Consider the following 22,813-nt stretch of genomic DNA (forward strand, 5'->3'; position numbering starts at 1 on the left):
AATTACATCTGATTTTATTCAATTTTTTCAAAAAACAAAACAAAACAAAACCAGACCTTCAGGAAAATACAGTAATTCCCATAGTACACACAGAGGACATAAATTAGAGACATGGCAGAGAGGGGGAAACATGTCACCTGGCACCTGGGTCATAGAAAACATTTAATCCATGCAGCCACAAAGCCAGGGGCACACACTGTGCACTACACAGGATTGTAGAGGATATCAGTGAAATGACACTTGTGTAAAGTGAGCAAGAATTGATTATTCCTGTACACAAATGTCTAAATGATAGTACAAAAAGGGGGAGTAATACAAAATACAAAAAAAACAGGGAAAAATCTGTCCTCAAAATAAACCATAAATATTCATATTGATGCACATCGGTTTAACAAAACAATTGCTTCTGTAAACATTTTGAACATAAGGTGTGCATAACAATTTAAAAACCACTGCAGGTATATCTGAAGGGTTACGTAATAATAAAAAATTGCAGAAACAAGACTTAAAAACTGAGTTAAAAATATGTCATGTCGTCTGAAGTGGTTTTAACACTGCTATTAGAATGTGTGGGTTTATTTTTTGCCTTTGCTTTTCACACATGAGACAGTGAAAGCATCTCATCTCCCTCACATGGCGAAGGCACCACCTTAAAAATTCCATGAGTCTTGGGTTTTCTCATTCATATGTTTGCTGGATGGATGGATTCTGTCTAATCTTGTAGTGTGGGTTTCAGAGGACACACAAGGAACCAAGACAAAGTAATAAAATATATAGTTCTGTGATGGACTTCAGTTAAAGAAGCATGTCTATATGATCAAGTTGTGGATTTTGAGGAGTTTTACCATTCTAAGGCAACCAAGTCTCCTTCAACATACACGATTGTTGACAATCAGCTGATCCTCATTTCCTTCCTTGGGGTGGAATACACACTGTCCTTGTTCCCTTACTGTCACATCTGCACACCAGCCTCCATGCTACCTTAACGGCCACCTGCTAATTCACAGTTTATCCTATCCCTACATATAATCAATGCTGAAGGAAAAATCCACATTTAAAACTTCTGATTTTCAGGTCTAGAAATATCCAGCTGACCATGTAGAAAACCTGATGCTTAAATTGGGTGGATTTTTCCTTTAAAGCTCATCTATGGGTGCGTTCTTTATCCATGTGCAGCAAGTCACATATCAAATATACAGTGTATAAAAAAAACTGCGACTGATTTTGTTAATAAGCATCATGCTGTCATCACCAGGGCTACTTCTGTCCGACATAATCTACAGCACATGAGGCAAAGGGTTAACCTGTGAGTTAGTACATTATGTACAAGTGGATATACAGTACCCTGTATTTAATGGATATAACAAGAAGGTCCCGTAAAAAACTTCACTTCAAGAAGGTGAAGGCAAAAAAGTGAAGATGCAGATCTTGGTCAAGCATCATTTAAAGGCGGAGAACTGTGGGTGTGGATTTAAGTGTTGCTATCACATGCTTGATGTGGCAATCTACAAAGGTGGAAAATCATTTTACCTGAACAGGACCTGGGACTAAACACAGCTATAAACAGCTACGCTGAAGGTGTGGCACGTACAGTATTACAGTATTTGCCTTCCTCGATATACAGCAATAGCCGCCTTTTTGCGGCCCTCCAGACGAACATGTTTTTTGTCATTCACATACAAGACGGCAAGTTTAACTATGACACAAAGATTCAACAGATATCGCATCTGTCAGCAGATGAGGAGGTAACTGGCTCGAAGGGTGGAGTGGCAAAAAATCTGGGTGGGGTTTCTGTGGTAGTTACAACCCCCCCCACAAACACACATCCTTCTCCCTGCTTCCTGTCATGATTACAGTCCAATTCCGTGTGCTGTTATTTGAGCAAATAAAATAAAGCGCTCGCTCTGCAGAAACGCTTCTCCAGCTCAAGGCTCTTGTTCATCGTGTTGGTCTTAGTCACAATTGTGATCTGTTGGTCACTGATAGGTAGGGTTGTCGCATTGGCTGAGGTTCTGAGAGGCCGTCTACCAGCTCATGAGGGATGTGCGCCCCAGGGTCATGAAATAGACTTGGCTAGCTCCTCCTTGACGCACAGAGGCGAAGAAAACCTGACAAATAACAACAAATTAGCTTAAATTTACATCTTATTCTTACTAACAGAGTGGATACTAGAACTATATCCTCACCTTGTCATTCCTCTCACACAGGAACTTAAGTCTCTGGGCTCTCTTGTGCATGAAGACGCCGTCCAGATGACCCGTCTCCACTGAGCGGATCTCTATGGCCTTCTCACCCCAGCCCATGATCTGGTTTGACCTAATGTAGGCTGTGCAGAAAAGGTATCAACATCATGGTCTACTGCAAATGTTTAAAGGAGTCAGACTGCCATCTCTTTTTTTCCCCACTTACCCACTGAAGTTGGCATTTCTCCCCACTGCAGCACCACATCTTTGGTGATGCGTCCGTAGGTGTTGACGTAGACACCCTCATCCTCATAACACAACAGCAGCTCAATGCCATCAGTGTTGGGCAGGATGATGATGGCATGGCACTGAATGCTAGTCTGTATCTGAAAAGAGAGTAAATGGAAGAAGGGTTAGGAGAGCCTGAGAGTGATGTATGATCATACTCTGCAACGGCAAACATACGTGTGTGGGAAGGTAGATGTCGTAGACGGCACCAGAGTCCACGTCCACAGCGTGAAATCCTGAGCAGGAGCCATAGATGACCTTCAACCTCTGACCCTCCTCCACTGTCAGGTCCACCAGCAGAGGCTTGTGCGCAAGGTCACCAAAAGACTAAGGCCGAACACAAAACCAACAGTTAGACAGGTAAACAAGAACATCAGTAAAAAGTTCTCATGACTCCATCTGTGCTTACCTTAAAGGCCATGAATTTGTGGTAGGGTTTAGGTGCCCAAGCATAAACCTCCACAGCATTCTTCAAGGCCAGCACCAAGAATTTAATCCTCTCGTACTTCACTGCAATGAACAGAATAAGTCAGTGATGATATGGTCTCTTTTATGTACATGAACATCAAAGCTCCAGGAATCACAGATGTATTCAGAAACGTACCAACTTTGTAGTGGACGCAGCCCTCCAGATCGCCCACATTAACCCAACCCTGCTTCTTTTCTACCTCAGGGTCATTGTGCAAAATCTTGTTTCTGAGCCATGACAGGTAATACACCCTCAGCTTGTTCTTTTTACCTGCAGGAGGTGGAGTGTGATTAAAAGGCTGGCAAGAAAAGGAAAGAACTTTTGGTCAGGACGTGTACTTTACCTGATATGGTTACCAGGACATTAAGCCCCTCCAGGACGTCCATCTGCTGGATGCGCCGTCGGTTGATCAGGGGGTAGACCTTACCCTGACCGCTTCGATCTAGCAGCATCAGCCCACTCTCTGTCCCTACCAGCAGATTCACTCCTGAAACAGGCAAAAGCAAACATTAGCAGAGCTTTCACAGGCAGAGGGAAAAATAAACAACATACTCTCACATTTACGTACCCCAGAGTGCCGCACAAAGGATCTCTGAGTTGAACCTCTTCTTGTATTTGCGGATTTCTGGAGTGTCACTTGGTGGACGCGTGTTGACTGGGTTCACGTTGACGACTGAACCTTTACGGGATGGGTCGGACCTCAGTGGGTCTACCAGGCGTCCATCTTGCCCAAATCCAGCTGGAGGAGAAAACAAAGAAAGAAGAAAACACTGTTAATGCCAACATGAAAAGAGTCAATCTCCTTTTTTAGCGCTTATGTGTTAATTTCAGTGTGATATACCCATGTTGTTGAGGGAGCTGCCGCTGGATGGAGATATCTGGAGAAGGCGTGGGTCGATGAAGGGAGTGAACGAAGAGGAAGACTTGTGTTTAGACATGGAGTTGCTCTCTGACTGGGACTGAAAGAGATATTAGACATTTATCAAGTGTGAGTGTTTTAAATTAAAAGTGAGGAGACAACTGCAACACCTCTGGGAGCCCATAAAAAGTGTAAAGATGGTGTTAGTTGTTCTGAAGCTGGCAAGGATGGAAAATTTTAGAGGAGAGAAGCAAAAATGTGCAACAAATAGTAATGTGAAAGGTGAAATGATCCAAACATGGTGTTGTGAAGAGTGCCCTTTTCTATCTGTGCTACAGATAGAAAAGGTTTCTAAGGTTTCTTCCAACACCCAAGACGGTTAGTCTTCACCCGTTTCATCACACCAGACATGCCATCACAACACACTGCTACAATGAAGTGGCTATACTGCGAAGTCTTGTTAAAATGTGTTGTTAAATTACAAGAAGCTCCTGTTAAAGTTTCCTCCATGCTATCTTGTTATGTTGTACCACCAGGAGGCACCAGTGTTAGCAGCGATGCAGTGCAGTGTGAGAGGGTGAAGCAACTCAGAAGATTCAAACCAGGTGCCAGCCAAGTCAGCAGAGGGCAGAGGAGAGCCAGAGTGAAGGAGGAGGAAGAGGATGAGAAGGAGGGGTGGGTGTGGGGTTGGGGGGGCAGGATAGAGGCTTGGACCAACAATCAAGGACTGGACAGTTGGTAAGTACAGATTTGGGGATAAAATACTTTCAGTATTCAGTCAGTATTAACCCAAATCTTGTTTGGAATTATGAGACAAAATTACAAATGCTACACAACTCAAATCTGCACACCACTCTGTCCATTCCTCAGTTGTCTGCCTTAGTGATGTGAGGGTGACATACCTCTATGCCAGTGAGCTGGTCCAAAGAGATCAGTGGGGACATTGCGGGACTGGCATGGCTAGATGATGAAGGGAAGGAGGAGGAAGAAGAGGAGGAGGAGGTGGAGGGAGGGATGGTTGTTGAAGAGGAAGGGGGGTGATGGCTCTGCTGGATAAGGTCTGGTAGGTGGTGTATGAGGGCAGCATAGCCGTTTTTCTCTGGAAGGCCGTGGTGCAGTAGCTGACCAGAGCCAGCCGAGGAAGAGGAGGAAGACGCGAGACTGACCAACCGTTTTATGTCAGCTGTGCTCTGGAAGCAAGAATAGGCACACTTGGGCTTGAGCAAGCAGGTGAAGAGGAGGAGGAGGAGCTGCTTTGTGTCATTATTTACCCTCATTTTAGAGACTTATATTCTCAGATTGAGAGATTACTTCTGCAATGGAAGCTAAACATGAAAGTCTAAACATGGAGATGGCGGTAAATGAATGAATATATACTCACAGAATAGAATTTTAGACTCAATCTTAGAATCAATTTTATACAAGTGTTTCTGGAAGCTACTTCAAACTGGCATCTCTTCATCTTACCTGTCTAATGACAAGTGTTCCATCCTTGGAAGGCGTAGAGGCCTGTTCGCTCTCCGAGTCTTCCACCAGCATGGTCTTAGCAGACTCTGTTTCTCCATTACTCAGCTTCCTGTAGAAGCCATGGGAATATCTGATGTCCCATAACCAGACCAGTGTTAACAGCCATGCAGGAAAGCCATGCAACACTTTGACAACTGTAACAATGAAGCTGTGGTGCATCAGACATTTGGACCTACCCGGCTCTAGATTCCTCAGCTCCAGAGGTGGACTCTTCTCCTGCCTCCTGGTCCACTTCTTCATCTTCGTCTTCATCTGTGGTGCCTGACTCGTCACTTGAGGAGGAGTAGTCCGTTACTTTGTGGGGAGGCCGTACATCATCAACTGCACGGAGCTCCTTAGCCAGAGCAGTCAGGTCCTGAAAGGAGCAGTAAGGGAGTTTGATTTTGTTGCACAAAAGAAAGAATCATTGAAGCAATCCCTCCTCACTTATTCTTTGCTTTTAATGTCTGCCTTTTAATCTGCAATTTTATAGTAAAGCAGTGTAGTGAAAATAAAGGGAGGAGGGACTCTTCCCTGAAATGTTGCACAAAGCAAGTAGGCCACACTTTATCCAACAGCTGAGCCATGTGAGATTATGAGCCTTTCTGACAAATACAAGGAAACGGAAGTGTGTTTGCATTCAAGTATGTTTGCATTCAAATGTGGTCACATTCAAATCCAGGCTTAGGCCACATGTTGATGGTAAGCAGGAGTGTGCAGACCAGTAATAGGCAATGACAACAGAAGCATAATTGAAGCTGCAAGCAGCATTGATTAGGCACTCACACCCTAGCAGCTGGCAGAAGGTAGTGAAAAATAGTGATTTTGTTTCATTAAAAATTACATAATATGGACGCTGCTAATTTTTTTCTTTAAAAAATGATAAAGAATTTTTGCTGTTGCTTTAGGTAGATTTCTCTAACAGACCTTCACACATGTTACACATGTTCTAAATTAATGCATGTAGGTCAAACAGGGACCTGGGAGTCATTTCGGGGGGCGCTGCTGAGTCAGTTGCCACACCCATTTGTGGCAGTATTGAACATTTTTCATAGGGGATGAATTTCAGCTTGGTGACTCTTTGATTATGGCAATGCCTTCAAAGTAGCATTTCTTGTAGCACAAGATAGGAAATGTTAATTGTGTTCCATGCATGTTCGGTGCTCAGGCCCTAATGAAATATCCCGACAGGGGAGCAAACTTCTGTTATCACAATTTTCATCATATTAGTGCAATGACGGGCAATAGTGCAAGCATAGCAGAGATGGGATCCTATAATCTCATTTAAGGAGCTTACCACATCACCCTAAGCAGGAACCATTGGATTCACGTGAAGTAGAAAATAGGGGAAAGTGGTAAGCAACAGTTTTCACTCCTTCAGGATTAAAGAGCACTTTAGTTCTGTGGACTTACAGCTGGACGAGTGGGCCTGAGGTTCTTTTCATCTTGCTTTTTGGGAACGTTTTCAGGCCGCTGCAGAGGTGATCCTTCAGATTTGGAGGAAGCTTTGTAGAAATAAAGGAAACCACATTAGTGATAGAGAACAGAACTGGGCCAGCAGCTTCAGAAAGGTCCTTTAATTGCCTATGTAAAACAGCACAGCAAGGATTGCATACTAATGTTAAAAATTGGTAGACGTTAGTAAAGTGTGTGAGATGTACGGTACCAGGGGACTCACAGCGTGGTCTGAAGCGTTCTCCCGGACTGGCCTGGGAGCTTGAGTTTGAGGAGCCAGAGGAGCTGCCACTGCCTGGCCGAGACTGCAGCTTCTCCACTCGGTCCCACAGAGGGCGCTGCTCCATGTTACTGTCACAAACATTTACAGATGTTACAACTTTCTCTCATCTGACAGTAATTATACGTATAATGTTCATATGATTGCCTTTTACAAGCTTTCAACGGTTTTATTATTTACCTGCCAGCTCCTCTCTGTCCGGCTTGGTTGCTGGGTTGTGTTGGCAGTGGTGACTCTCGGCGTGACAGTACAGGAGATCTGGACGTTGTTCTCACTGGTACCTGGAGGAGACAGATTCCAAAGTAAAGTAAAAAACACACACATTACAAACATGAACATCAATTTAAGACTGGAGTAATGTGTTTATTTTATAGTTTTTGCTATCTATAGTTAAAATTGGATCAATTTATTGAGACTTGCTAACCCACAAATGCAAAGTTTGCAGCGTTTCGTGATGAGCGACACCACAGAGAAGGAGATAAGTGCTGTGACATGAGAGGACTGTCAGGAGGAGATGGGTGGGAAAGGGTGGCCCTCAGCAGCTCCTTACCTTTGGAGGGACCTCCTCGCAGCTCGACTGGTGTTCAAGCCTACTCTGGGGCTGAGGGTGGTGGAGGGGAGGTTGGGGTTGGGGGTCAGTGCGGGCAGGCGATGGGTGGTGGTGGTGGTGGTGGGGGTCCTGGGAGCGCAGGTGTAGTTGTGCAAAGTTAGAAGTCACACCACCGGACTCGCTGAAGGACTGGGAGCGAGCAACCACAGGCGGAGGAGGAGGAGAGGGAGCAGCACTGTTGCTGCTTTTTAGAGCAGCCAGGTGAGACCACTGGACCTTTTCAGGGGTAAGGAAGGGGTAAGGAAGGGAGAAGGAGGAGGAGGAGGAAGGGAAACAGACAACACAGTGAGACATGAGGGAAGATGTGTGTGGCTTTTCACATACATGTGCATGTGAAAGCACATATTCCTCCACAATGGACATTTCAGCATTTAGAAAAAAAAATAATTACACAGAGAGCAAGATCTCTCTCAGGTTCTGAATTAATTTACATTACAGTATCTACCTACACAAACTGAACAGAGGACGAAGAGTGTGTCAGTATGAGGAAAAGGTATGGGAGCAGAAGGAGTTACCTGAGGCTCCATGGGCCGATGCATGGCAGAGGCCTCGGACGAGGAGCCGCCATTGGAGAATGGTTCAGAGGAGCGGGGAGGCAGAGGGGGCTGCTTAGGAGGAGGGGCAGCCTGAGGGGAGCCCTGAATGTTCTTTCGGTAGCGCTCATCGGCCTGGCATGAGGGAAGGACAAAGGGTGAGGGTTGGGAAAATGTCTTCCAAACCTTATATTTGACAATAAGGAGGTGACCCTGATATTTAACATGCTTGAAGCCGTTTGAGGCAGCCATACAGACACAGAGAACTCACAATAATACATCACTTAATGACATGGAGCAGCACTCTTGGTGACACTGCTTTGGTGCCTTGCATGTTAGTATTGGGCCTCATAAGTCATCCACATGCACTGGCCCAGTCTGTAAACATTAAGAGACAAAAAAGCCATACTGAAGATGTCTTAGCTTGACCATCCAAGATCAAGAGAAATTCTTGTCTTTTCTTCTCTGCTTTGAGGTTAAACCTATTTTTCATTCTTATTTCTCTTTCTCTTGTTCAGCCTGCTCAGTGATCTCACACACTAATGGTTTTAGTAGACATGGAGACTAGCAACAGTGCAAGTGAGAATAAGTGTCAAGAGAGAAAAAGGAGGAGAACAGCTGTTTTATTCAAGACTGGCTGTGAGACGTTTTTTTTGTTTGTTTACCACCCTAACCCCTCCATATGATTTATTAAAACGAGGACTTGTTGAGAGAGGAGTGATTTTTTTTTCCCCAACATAGCCACTGAGGCTGCGTTAAGACAAGCAAGAAGAAGCTGGAAAGAGCAGGCGGCAGGGTAGACACAGCTGAGGAGGAAGGTTCACCTCTCTGATAGGCTGAGGAGGTTGACTGACAGGCTCGCTGGGCCTGTCAGGCTCCAAACTTTCCACCTGGGGAGGTTTAGAGTCAGTGGGGGTTTCAGTCTGAGTAGGGCTTGGGGAGTTTAAGACCTCATCAGAGTCAGCCTCCTCTTGTACCATCGTCTGGGACGTAGTGCTGTCTGAGGGGATCGTCTGAGAGCCTCTGGAGGACTCGCCTCTCACTACAGACACAGTAGCGTCAAGGACCTGAGCATGTGGGGTTGTGGTGAGGGCTCTGTCAGGGGGCAGAGTAGAGGTCTGTGGAGGTTTGCTATGTTCAATGGGGAGTTTGGTCTTTTCACCAGGCTGCTGTTTGGATTCATGCTGCAGTGACAGCAGGTAGGCCTGCTCCTGCTGCAGGCGCTTATGGAGTCGCTCGGCTTTGCGCTGCTCTTCCAGTTCCCTCCACTTGAACTCCTGTTGCAGAGTGCACGGTTGATTCAGGGAAGGCGAGAAGAGAGGGGGGAGCTGGGCTTTGACCTGGCAAACTTAGTCTGACAAAAAGTCTTTCCCATGGTTTACACGGTTACATAGAAATACATTTACTCTGACTCACATTGCAATGTCTTATTGCCCTTTTAACTCTAATTTCAGACATTGCAGACATTTTTTTAATATCAAAAAACTTTAAACTTTAACTTGCTGTTCAGAATGTGTGTGTGTGTGTGTGTGTGTGTGACTGACCAGTAGCATGGCCTGCTCACGGAGCAGCTGCTCCTGCAGCATCTCAAGGTGCCGCTGTTCCTCCTCCAGCTGGCGTCTGATATACTCCTGTCAAAGCAGGAAAGCAAACAGTAGATCAGATTTTTCCATTTGACCACAACTAGTAAATTCAGTCAAGTAGATTTCCAGAGTTAGTATATCTGAGCCTCCAGGAACTGACCTGCTCACGATCGTTTCTTCTTTTCTCGTCCTCAGCGCGTCGACGTTCCTCTTCCTCTTTGCGTCTTCGGTCCATCTCTTCAATGCGCCTCTTCTCTTCCTGCTCACGGCGTCGCTGCTCCCGCTCCTGTTGCCTCCTCATCTCACGTTCACGGCGCTGTTGCTGTGGAGGAAGTAAGAAATGTAATGTTCCTTCCAAAAACCAAACAACACTTTCGGCTATATGATTACATCAGGGGAAAAAAAATCTTACCTCTTCTAGACGCCTTCTCTGCTCCTTCTGCTGTTCAATGCGTTTCTGCCTCTCAGCCAGCAGCTGGCGTTTGTACTCCTCTTGCTCACGGAGTTGCTGCTCCTGGAGGAGCTGCTGGTGACGGAGTGCCTCTGATCGCTCCTTGTTCTCCTGCTGCAGACGAATGAAGTCACGACGCAGAGTTGACTCGCCAGGCACGTTGACGATGGAGCTGGATGACAAGAGTAATTGGGGGGAAAAGTCAGAAATCCATTTGAAGCGCCTTTAGGTGAAGAAGCTTTTTGGATATGTATATACCTGGGCTCTCCTTCCTGCTCTGGGGGGTCCTCTTCCTCCTCCTCACTGCCACTGTACTCATACTCGGTCTCATCTGTAGATGGAAGAATAAACCCTCAGAATCACTCACTGCAAACACCGAGGAGAACACAAGAGATTATCTGTTGACAGGCTCACCTTTCTCGCCCCTCTTCTTCTTGGTCCGGTCAATGTGGTCTTTGAGCTGGATGCGGACTTGCCTCTCATTGGGCTGGTCTCGGATAAAGGGGTGCTTCAGCAGCTGCTCTGTCGGAGGGCGCTGCATGTAGTTCTTCACCAGGCAGCTTTCAATAAAACTAAAAAACTTTTTGGACCTGTAGTGATGGTAGAGGAGGGAGGGAAGTGATTTACAGTCAGAGCCAGACAAATATTTCAGCCATACAGGGATCCTAAGTGAAACAGACAATTCTGCAAACAAGATCCGATTCCAAATTACCCATCAGCCCCAACAACACACCCTCCCTTTCTGTCTCTGAAACACACTCCAGCACAACAGCCTCTTTCCTCTGAGGGTAATGCACATGGACAGGCAGCACTGAACCTTTCACCTCTTATATACCATGAAAGCAACATGCGACAGTTAAATCCACAACACTGTGGCACCTGCTGTTGCTAAGAAGCATATTCCAAATTGAAATGACAGCAAAACAATCACATTTATACAATCAGAGTATGTAATAGTAACAGTGTAATTTACAATTTTTAAACAAAAAAATAATCCGACCCTTCAAGCCAGCTATGTATCAGGAAAAAGTCTTGAGTTGTTTCTGCAGTGCTGCGCTGCAGAGTGTATGTCTGTGTGCCAGGAGAGGCTCAGCCTGCCACAGCAGGTGTACCACAGATGTTCAGCTCAGCAGCAGAACACAGAGGAAAAGCCAGGGGTCTTAGATTTAAATCTCTGAAGCAGCCTGGTCTAAGATAAAAAAATCAAATTGCACAACATAAAAAAGCCAAGTAGGAAATCTATACATAAAATATCATAAACTAACTTAATAAGTCAAGATTTTTAGGGTAAATCAGAATTGAAAAGGAGAGAAATACACTGCTTACCATTTTTTAGACTTGAGCCTAGGTGGAGGGTTCCTTGGAATAAGGAAGAGTGCACGCATGGGATGCATGTCACAAAGTGCTGAAAGAGGAGTCACAGTATAATTATGGATTCGAGAGACTGAACCAACACAAAAACCACGAATAAAACGTCACTCACGTGGCGCTCCTTCAGCCATTTCGATTGCAGTGATACCACAAGACCACAGATCGCTCTGAAAGAGAGGAAGTATTGGTTTAGTGCAAATGCACCTGCTTTACAGAATTAAGAGCATGTGAGTTTTCTGGCAAATCTTACTCTGTAATCATACGTAGCATCTGGGTTCTCGTCACAGGCAATGACCTCAGGAGCCATCCAGTAAGGAGTGCCAATGAAGGTGTTCCTCCTGCCCACAGTGCGGTCAAGCTGAGCACTAACGCCAAAGTCGACTGGGGTGAAAGGTAAGAGCGAGATGTAAAGTGTGTTTGCAGATAACAGCACTCTGTTTCAATAGCTGTACAACAGCTTACCTAGTTTAACTTCTGCGTTCTCGGTCAGCAACACATTCTGTCCCTTGATGTCACGGTGGATGACATGGTGGGCATGTAAGTGGGCCAGACCCTGAGGAGGGAAGAGAGATATATGGCATTAGATTCAAAGGATAATAGAGAAGGTAATTTAGGAAAGGAGAGGAGCTCACTCTAAGGATCTCCCTGGAGATGTAGGCGATCCAGTCTTCCTTGAGCTGGTTCCCTTTAGTGTTTTTTACCAGGTCTGTGATTGAACCAGCACCGCAGAATTCCATCACCAACTGCAAAACAGCAATAAAAACATTTTAATATTAAATAAAAATTAGGAATTTATAAGGCGCAACATATTTGTCCCCCTCAGCCTTAATTTGCTGGATCTGAGGACTTACCCATAGCTGGTCATCATGTCCTGGGGGGCTCTTCTTAATAAAAGCACCATAGTAGGTGGCTATGTTTCTGTGGTGGGAATACTTCTTCAGCATATTAATCTCCAGTTTAATTTCCTCCTCTTCATCCTGAACAGATAAAAACATGCACACACTGAACAAAGAGTTGTGTTTCTAGTTGAAAATCTATACAATAAAACATGAATATCACTGTATGGGCATTGATCCTTCATAATTTGTCCATGAGTGACATTTAATTTTAAGTACTTTCATACTTGTGGTTAAACTCTGTGACAACACCCTGGTGAACTTCACCACTGCACCAACAAAAGGAGTCTGTTGTTTGTGGTTAATAAACACACAAGTATACGTACTCGTGTGTGTCAGATATACACATAATATTTGTTTAGAGTAGGAGAGTACAGTTAAGAGCCATGCCTTGAACCTTTAATAAGACAGTAACTATCATGCACACTGGATGCAGGATTATTTTACAGATGCACAGGAAACAGAAAAAAATCTTTATCATACAAAAACCGCAATAAGAAAATAGGTGAGTTTTAGTGTGAAATAAATTACCTAACAGATGCAGCAATCATACAGTGTTTAATCTCTGTGTGGAATGACCTTTAGAGATGAACCTGTCCACTATTACTCCTTCACAAAAAGGTCATAACTAGCTGCAGTGCAAACCCCTGGCTTGCACCCAGTAAAAACTTGACATTGATTAACAGTGACACACTAATTGAACACATGCCGAGTTCAGCCTGCAAGTGGTTTGCTTTCTGGATGCATGGCTCCTATAGAAAATACACTGTAAGCAGGAGGTGCAGAAACAGCATTACAACTGCATAATACAGTGAGTGGAGATCACCATCCTGGTACAGAGGAAAGGTGATATTATGTGTGGATGCATCACATATAGTAAAATGGCAGTAGGCCGTCTATGCAGGCAGCCATGCTGCTGCCGCTGCTGCTGCATGACTTGCTTTGAGTTGACGTAAGCCTTTCTGTTGTGCGCACCCCCCTCCCCTCCTCCATTCCTCCATTCCTCATCAACCCCCTCTCTGCTGCGCAGCTGTTGGATTATCACACTCCCGAATGTGAAAGCCTCGCTGCCACAAGTCACATGGTGAGGGAAAGACAGGCAATCATATGGTGATGCGTGTCAGAAAGACTGAGGATAGAACAATATGTCATCTCTCAACACACACAAGACGTTTTTAATCCTTGATATTAGGTCACATATTCATGCTTTTTGCTGGAACATGTTTTTTAAGAGAAATTTAAACGTAAGCTTATTTAATGTCTACAACATTACAAACTAATTCGTAAATCTCTCGGGAACAGAAAAGACAGACCAGATTAGTCGGCCATGTTCTTTTGCAAACTGCAAAAAATAAACCTGACTGTCAAGAGGTCTCTATCTACTGTAGCAGAGGACTATAAAAATCATTTTCACATAATCTGAATTGGAGCTTTATGTTAGAAGGGCAACCCTTTTTTATTATGAGGGGAGGACTAGTTGATTTGTGCAGGGAAGAGAATGTGGGTCAGGGTGACCAGTATTCTTATAGATAAGCTCCAGTCAGGACAAAAAGAGTGCAAGTACATAAACAGTAGTAATAAACAGGTAACGAAGGAAGTTGTAATACATTTACTGGTTCAGCACAGCCCCAAATCTCAATGTATGTTCTGTGTGTACCAGACAGTCAAGTTTAAATCAGTGTGTAAGGTCTACCAGTGAGTCAGCTTTGTCACATCAGTGGTGGTGACAATACCCGAAGAGTCAGTGTGCAGGTAATTAAAATGATATCTTAGTCTCAGAATGATGCTGGTTGGGAAAACAAATTAAAGCCAACATTAGACTGAGACTGCAGTACCTTTTGCACAATGTAGCTGAACAGGTTCAGTGGGGTACCTGCATTTCACAATGTGACATAAGTTACTGCAAGTTAAGAAGACACACCTAGTGTACCGTCACACACAAAGTTGGGCAAGATAATAAATGAGGCAAGCGTGTAACTCTGACTCATTTGGACGTAGGCTTACATGAGGAGTGGCAGCAGGCAAGTCAGGGCATAGGAGCTGTGTCACCAGGTCTGTCCAGACACCAATGACCACTGCTTCAGGTTACACAATATGTAGGTGTGTCTTTGTTGGTGAAGTATAAAGTATAATAAAAAGTATAAAGTATAGATGTTTGGTATGGTTGACACCATCTTGTTTTTTTTTGGGGCCATATTTGTACAAAAGGGTGGGCCTGGAGAGGCACTGCTAAGATGGTGGTGTAAAGAATCACCACAACTACTATTGCTCTGCCTTTTCATACTCCACATCCACTTCTGTAACACAATGTGTAACCCATTTAACAAGGCCCCACAATGCCCCAAAAGAGCCTTCTAATGGCACGACTACGCCTGTATTCCTCCATCATTATGATGTCTGTGTGGGTGGTTGGCCCTGCTGGCCTTCACTGCCACTCTAAAATGCATATGTGTATGTGTGGTTGTTCTCTCAGGACTGAGGGCAGGCTGCTGTCTGCTAAATGGCACAATTCACGCAGAAAGCATCCTGTTGCCTCGACCCTTCCTTTGCTGTTTATTATGTAGAGAGGAGTCATTACAGAGTGTGGCATTTTCTCTTCTCTAACCTCAAATCACTAAGACATCAGATCCAAAAGAATGTTTACAGATACTTCTATTAGCCAGGCTATTTATATAATAATGGCAGAAGAAAAAATAAATGAATCCTCTCAAGTAGGAATAGTCATCCAAACCTTAGCAGCTGACATGTATAAAACCAGGCATTACAAGCACCTGAAAACTAAATACCACTAAAATCGGCCTAAATTATATTATTTATAGTCTGACAGTAAAAACCAAGCTCGTCAATTTATCTGGTTTATGTTGGCAGAAATGTCTTTATGACTTTCCAGTTTTTGTGGCATGTTTATTACTGCCTGTGCTTACTTGATGCCATGTCATTGCTGTAACAACATATTGTTTAGCCTTACTTCCGTGACATCCATGACCTTGATGGCAGCCAGCTGTCCAGTCTTGACATGTCGTCCCTGTGAAGAACAACAAACAAAATAGAAGTGAGCGTTCACATTACACATTGATTGTACTTTTATTTAGGAAGTTGTGAACTGGTATGTAAAATTAAAATACTTGTATTTTTGCATACATTAAACAGATTAGATACTTGCAGTCCTATTTACAGGCAATGTAAATCTACAGTACATACTACAGATGAACTTATGAGCTAAAAAGTCCCTACATTCCCAGACATCTATTCTCTCCTAACACCCTACTGCTACCCCTAACATAAACAAAGGACTGAAATAGAGGCCCCTTTACACCCCCGCCCCCTCCCCACTCGACCCTGAGAGGAGATAAAACATGGGACATTTTTGGGTGCAGGCCCACATGGGCATTCCCCTTCCTCTCTGGGACAACACTGCAATGACACTGTCTGCTGATCATTGCAGCAACAGGCAGCTAAACGGCCATCACGACACACATATGAACTCTCTGCCACCACCATTATCATCGTCATCTTAGCCAGTACATTCCATACTCAGTTGAAACTGTATGGATTATGACAATAAAAGCCATGTAGGCTTAGGGGCCCCCTATGTTTGTTGAGCAGGAGAGGGACACTTTACAATGACTTTGATTGCAGGGGTTGTCATTGCACAATCAACACAGAAGCTGATATTATCGCTATCAGCTTTCCATTAGCTAGCTGCTAATGCAGGAGCAGCTAAGAGACTCAGTAGTTGTCCCAAGTGCACTAAAACTGAGGAAATGTAAACGCTGTTTATCTCAAACGTTTCTCCACCATTATTGTCACTCTACATCTTTACAAAATGATCATAGCTAAAATAATAATAAATACTATTTATGTGTGGTTTCACATGAATGCTTGGAGGTGTGAATAGGAACATGTTACGTAGTTTCTATCATTCCTTCTCTGTAAGACTTAAGTATTTATGGTCAAATAAACCCAAATGTTTCCCAGCTTCTGGGAGGACACGGGGTTATCTAGGCCACAGGATTATTACATTTTGATACCACATAAACAACTGGGTTGCACATCATTAGCGCACAAGTAATGAGAGAAGTGCTCAGTTTCCACTTTGCACAGGACCTCACATCGCATTATTCTGCCTTAAATTAAAGATATATTCTGTGAGGTTTACACCTCCTGTCCACACTGCTCTGGAGACTGCAGCTTTTAAAGTGGAGTGGTATAGCAGTGTAAAAAGCCATGTTTGCTTCGTAATTGGGCTGAATTTTAAATAAGTATAGCAGTGTGACAATCCCTGTGTCCAGCAGTTTTTAATCAGTTGTACATCTGCTCTCATGAGTGTAGCATGGATGAAAATTGCTGCGGAGGTTGTCCAGAAGTGATCAAGTATATTCACCATGACTAATAAGCTGCCAGAAGTTACTCTACTGCAGTTTTACAGACTTGTCCCAACTCATGTTAGACTGGTATCTTTGAGTCTAAGAGGTATGACAAAGAGATGACAGCCATGTGATGTAGATTACATCTAAATTATTTAGAATAAAGCTAAAACAAGTTTTTCAACTTCAATAAAATCAGGTGTTTTCTGTTACTTGAACTATCATTAAGCTCTCTGATACTCTCAGATGTAGTCACAGGGCTGAACTCCTGTTGCTGGACCACTGAAAGAGACATGGTTCAATCACAGGAGGCCTACAGCTAGGCCCTAGCGGGCCTCTTGAAGCTCTCAGCTAGGCGTGGCTGTGGAGGGGTTATCTGAGGCACTAAGCTATCACTCAACCCTCCCTGGCCTCCATCTCTACTCCTCCATCACATCTCCTCTTAACCATGGCCAGATGTGCTGCTGGCCTCCCTCCAGCTCAGCACTAAACCACTGAATGACTTACTGCCTTTAGAGCCAGAGACATTAAGTTAAAAAAAATCTAGCCTAACACAAAATACACTACGTACTCTGCGAGAGCTCAATTAACAATGCTATGGAGAAATCTCACTCGAGAGAGTAAATAAGCAAGGCTGCTCTTAAACTGAGTGCTGACACAGGATTTGTAGAATATGAACTTTCCCATTATTTCACAAGCATAAAGTAGAATCTGTGCCCACTTAGAGAGAACACAAGTCCTATCACAGTGTTAACATCACGTTTAGAGCTTCATTTGTAATGTAAACAAATAAAAACGGTTGAAGATATGTAAGATAGGTTATCAGGAAACCAGTCATTCGTGTCTTACGGTGGATTTTCACTTAGCAGAAGTGAGCGGTAATGCTCAGCAGTATTGTTAGTGGTCAGCCCACAGAGCTTGTGTGGACAAAGGGGGAGTACACATGTTTCCACAAGCACTAATTCCACTGCATCCTGAGGATCTGTTCTTTCACATTCATGTGAGATCAATCACACTATTTTCATGTTCATGCCTGACTTTCTAACCGGGTCATCTTACCAGCAGAGTGCCAAAATTAAATGACATGCCTTTTAACTAGCCATGTTGGTGCAAAACAAAGATAACACAGCAAGAGAGGGAGAGAACAGCTGGGTGCCACGGTTTAGTTCTTCAAAAGGTCACTACTCACTGAGAGCATGTGTGTGTTTGCTGGTGGTAGAGTTATGGGTAATAAGCAACAGATAGTCACAGGATTAATCTACCTTCAGACGGTGCCAAGGCTAGGTTTACCTCCCATAAAATACATCAGATAAGAGAAAGAATTGATCAATCAGCAGTAAGCAGCAGCACATGACATCCAAGCCTGTGTCTTGCCCCTGCTTATCTGGGCTCTTCCACTTTATACTGCTGCTGCATACCAGCACACTGACCCAATTCTCACACACACGCATACACAGAGCCTCGGCCCTGCTGCCTCCAACCCCAGCACTCCCAGGAGAACTAAGGATGTCAGTGGCACAGAAAAAGATGAGAAAGCAGAGAGCAGAGGTGAAAGCTGAGGGGCTGAACGTGAGGATAACAGCACAGAAGAATGTCTATTGATCACAGTGTAGCAGTAGTAATAAGGAAATTAATAATGCATTGCGGAGCACTTTCCTTACTAAAGAGATAACAAGCCAACTGTCTTTGTGTCTCATTTCAACGTCGCTCAGCTAATGAGATGCTTCAATAAGGCACATGCAGATGCTGAGACACAGAAAGTTTTGTTCAGGCAGCGTGGCCGGTCATTGCAGGCCTTGTGACACCCATTAGGGAGAGGGTCACTGTGGGGGAGATGGTTACAAAATGGATACACATTGTGTCAGAGAGAGGATGCAGAGTATGAGAAGTTGAGCTCTACAATCCTGACACAATACAGCACCCTCGTCCTGGTTGGAGTGTGGGTGAGGCATTCAACACCCCCGCTCTCTGACCTAAAAGCTACACAGCCAATCAGTAGGCAGCCTCTAGAGACCTTTACCAATGAGTTCTATACAGAACTCATTAATTGGGCAAGTCACAAAGTCCTGCAGGGAAGCTCTGCACGAGAAAAGCCTGCATGCCTTGTGGCACCAATCTTTGATAAGATATTTGACATCTGTCCATTGTGTCCATCAATATTTGTCTTCTTAAATTAATTGACTTTAAGAATCTGCATCAGGTCATGCTTTACAGTTGGCTAATCTATTACAGTTGGCTAATCTATTAGGTCTTTTCTCTGTTACAGGACTGCATAAGAGTCAATGAGGATTACACTGAGGTCAGACACCTCCAACCTCCTCCTCCCTCCCCACAGGTAGGCTGATTCACATTTACTGTATTTATTAGAATTAATTGGCACAAATGTTTTAGCACCAACGGTTTACAGAACATTATACCTAAACATTTACACTAATTTACCTGTGTCACCTTGGTGTGTTGTATAGTTTACACAGTATATACATTAAAACAGCAAAATGGAAAGGGTACTTTGAACACGTACAAAACAATAACTGAGTATTTGACGTAAATGCCAGTCTTGCCCAGCACCATATGGCAGTGCTAGGTGTTTAACAGCTTGCACTAGAGCTTCCATCACTCCCTCCTCAGTAGCAGATCCCACCCTGAGTGCCCAGCAGGCATAGCCAGCCCCCTGTAGATTCTTAGTCTGTCATCAAGGGCGAGGTTGTCCCTTAGATTGAGGGGTGGAGAACAAAGAATGGGATCGGGCCCTGTTGCATAAAGTACAGTTTAGGACCCTGTCAATTCAGCATCAATTATACCCAGTGGATGAACACACATGAGCTATAAGGACATGGTGGTATAAATGGACTGGTGGACACAGCCTTGGCACACCCTGTGGATGCATATCAGGCAGGTCAGCAGAGGCACTGGTGCCCCAAGTCTGACTATATATGGCCATTCTGCAGAGTGAATCTTCTATGCATACCACGCACAATTTGAGGAATCACATCATTTTCTATGTTATCATAACCCCCCCCCTTTTTTTTAATCCTTATAACCAGAGAGGGGCACCAGAGCAGGTCTGCTAAGCCAGCTGGGTCGCTTCCAACTGATAAAGAAGGAAAGAGGCTCAGTGAGAATCTCTTTGTGGAGTGCAGTATGTGGAAATACTGTGGCTACCAAGGCATTATTTTAAAATAACTAACAAGACTGTGTTTAATACTTCCAAGTTACTGGCTATTCAAAGGCATTGTCCCTTGTTGACGTGCTTCACGAAGGCCCTTATGTGTGGCATTTTAAAGCTGCAGCACAGGACTTTCACATATAAATGAATGTCTGTTATATTCATACCCTTGCCTGATTGGTTTACACAGAGCTGATGGAGGTTGCAAGATTGCTAGTGGCAGGTAAATCTGGGTATTTAGCAATAAAAATCTAAAAGAAAAGCCACACTACAAACTGATCACTGCTGCAAATTATGTTTTTTTATTACTGCTCTCAATCTTTATAGATCCAGGCTTCATTTCCATCAGTCGGCAGGCCAAAGTTAAGTGCATTAACTTAATTTTCATTATGACTGTCAGTCAAAAACTGCTGTGTCTTCAGAAGTAATCTGGCACCTCTCCAGAGGCAACGGCTGCCCTCTTGGCAGAGAGTGCAGCTCGAGATCCAGCAGTGCAGCATGGCCACAAGAACCTTGACATGGCATTTTAGCTCAGAACAGCTCTGTTCTTTAATTAAGGGATAATATTGTGCAACATAGCGCACATGTTCATTTTTCTATAACACTAAATACTTTAAAGAGTATAAAGAGACTGTCTCAAAGGAATCAAAAGTCAACACAAATCAAAGAAGCTTGGTCACATTGTGTTACCTAAAAGAGCCTTGCAAACTCTGACTGAGCTCTGGACAAAGCAGAGAAGGCCTCAGAGGGAAAAGAAACTCCACCCCATTTCAGTTGGGGGGCTGTTGTGATTATTCAGTCGGTTGGACTTTGAAATGCTGCAGACAAACACCTCCTTTCTGTGGACCTAACTGACGGACTGAGAGACCCAAATAAGTGAGGACACAAGCTGAGCTTTGTGAGAGTGGTGGGCAGGTTCTGTCTAGAACTGGACAGCTGCTCCTCTACCAGTTGCACTCCCCCACCACCACCACCACCACCCTCCCTTCACTCTAGCAACACAGTCCCTCTGCACATGCTCACAGGCCACATGCTCTTTCTGCGTACCCTGATCGACAGCTGATCGACAGGAAGCCACTGCAGCAAAGCTCCAGCAGTGGGGCAACAGTAAGCCATGACTTCGTTTGGCTTATCTCGTGCAGAATGTTTTATGACTGGTGTCAACTGCATGCTAATCTGACAGCCCTTACTTGCACAAGCTCCATTCCCACACAGCAGCAAATAGAATTAGCATTGGACAGTGAATGGAGCGAGAGATTAAAGGGACAAAAAAAGGGGGAGAAGCATAATTCTCTGTCCCATATGACCGGCTCAAAACCATCTGGTGGGAAGATAGCACGCAAGCATCACACATCATCCTTCCCTTCGCACTGATTTCAGGTGTACAGATCACATGCACATAGACGCTTTTTAGGGACACAGGAGTTCAGTGTGCTGAGGGGACTTGAATGCAGGTCACTGGAGCACTGTGGGTTGTCAGAACTAAATACTAAGCTTAGCTTGTTGCTTAGTGCACAAGCAAATTGATACATGTTTTTTTCTAGGCTGCTAGTAGTAGCCTATTACAGTCTGTGCTGGGCTTAGTAAACTATGTTTAACATATAGCAGCAAGGAAAACAAAATGGAGCCTCGGTTGATTAGCTAGCTGCAAGAACTCTCTTTATAATATGGACATCTACAGTCTGCTTCTCTTCCTTGGTCATGTCTTTCAACATTGCAATGTTAATTTTCATCAGGGGAAATGTGACACCAAGAGCAGATGGCTTAAAGTGGTGGGATTCCCATCCACTGAACTGGAAAAAGTACTGATTTATATTAGGTTTAGAAAATAAAGGAGCAGCCAGTAGGATTGTGACATACACATTTGCCTCCTCACCTACTTTTTAGTAAGACAGGGAATGTAAGATAGGCGATGCATCAGACTGTCTGACACACACCTCACAGCTGAACAATAACAACAGCTGCTAATCACACTATTGTTGTTAAAACACCTTCATCCTTCAACTTTACCATCCCAAATATCATGTCTATAAAATGCTCTGTTCCTTAACTTAAAAACACATTGGTTATGCTGAGACTCCACTGTAAAAAACAGGACAGGCCATGCTCTGCGCCTCCAACCAACCTTGTATACTTGTCCATAGGTGCCATTTCCAACTACCTCCACCAACTCAAATATCCCAGCTGGATCCTGGAAAGAAAAACACAGAAACAGTTTTTAAAAAAGAAGTAATGTTAGGCTTTTTAAAAAAATATATATATATAAACATCATTGTCCACTGTGAGCCAGCTGTTGCGCCCTGGTCTACCCCTACGTGCCAAACGCATCTCGAACAAAGGAAAACCAGACACAGGCAACACCTCGCTATGGCTCAGCGGTCATTTTCAGCTCTCTTAACCAGATCAGACACAGAGAACAGCATCAAACTGGCATGTTTCAGTGTGACTGTGAGGCGGCTGTTAAATCGAGCTATGTGAAAGAAAGGATAGAAAGGCTACATCAACAAAAACACATCAACTCAGTTCGGAGGCACTCACCCGCAATGAAGCCAAGTCTATGTCTACTAGACTTTTAGCTGGGGAGTCGTTCGCCATCTTTTAAATAAAAGCCGGTCTTCCTTTTGTTTTTACAAAAATGGCTGCTGTATCATTTGCGGAGAGTTCGGATGGTAGATTAAATACAGATCGCCGGGTGTTCCTCTCCGTGGGATCCGCTTTTTAGCTATAAACGTTGGGATCTCGCTACTCCATGTTGAGGCAGCAGCAGCAGCAGCGGGGCTCCCTGTCCGCTCTCTT

At 44.1% G+C, this 22,813-nt stretch overlaps 1 protein-coding gene across 14 annotated transcripts; it reads right to left on the reverse strand.

Moving 5' to 3' along the window:
• Positions 1–22,813, reverse strand: LOC114447415 (mitogen-activated protein kinase kinase kinase kinase 4-like). Of its 14 annotated transcripts, none has more exons than XM_028423675.1 (33): positions 22,556–22,813; positions 22,143–22,208; positions 15,453–15,509; positions 12,440–12,565; positions 12,221–12,331; positions 12,051–12,141; positions 11,839–11,969; positions 11,701–11,755; positions 11,544–11,622; positions 10,632–10,807; positions 10,476–10,548; positions 10,179–10,389; positions 9,927–10,088; positions 9,728–9,814; positions 9,008–9,460; positions 8,166–8,318; positions 7,591–7,866; positions 7,221–7,321; positions 6,984–7,111; positions 6,719–6,810; positions 6,603–6,611; positions 5,503–5,681; positions 5,267–5,396; positions 4,702–4,989; positions 3,782–3,899; positions 3,509–3,679; positions 3,284–3,427; positions 3,076–3,210; positions 2,881–2,981; positions 2,649–2,798; positions 2,410–2,569; positions 2,187–2,326; positions 1–2,108 (listed from the first exon to the last, which is right to left on the reverse strand). In XM_028423675.1, exons 1-33 carry the CDS (start codon positions 22,610–22,612, stop codon positions 2,025–2,027), a joined length of 4,494 nt encoding a protein of 1,497 aa, XP_028279476.1. In that variant the 5' UTR covers positions 22,613–22,813; the 3' UTR covers positions 1–2,024. The 14 variants fall into 14 exon arrangements, with proteins under 14 accessions (XP_028279476.1, XP_028279493.1, XP_028279460.1 ...); XM_028423692.1 differs by having other exon boundaries at positions 5,267–5,375; positions 6,972–7,111; XM_028423659.1 differs by having other exon boundaries at positions 6,972–7,111.

The sequence above is a fragment of the Parambassis ranga genome, chromosome 2 (assembly GCF_900634625.1).
Source record: "Parambassis ranga chromosome 2, fParRan2.1, whole genome shotgun sequence".
NCBI lineage: Eukaryota > Metazoa > Chordata > Actinopteri > Ambassidae > Parambassis > Parambassis ranga.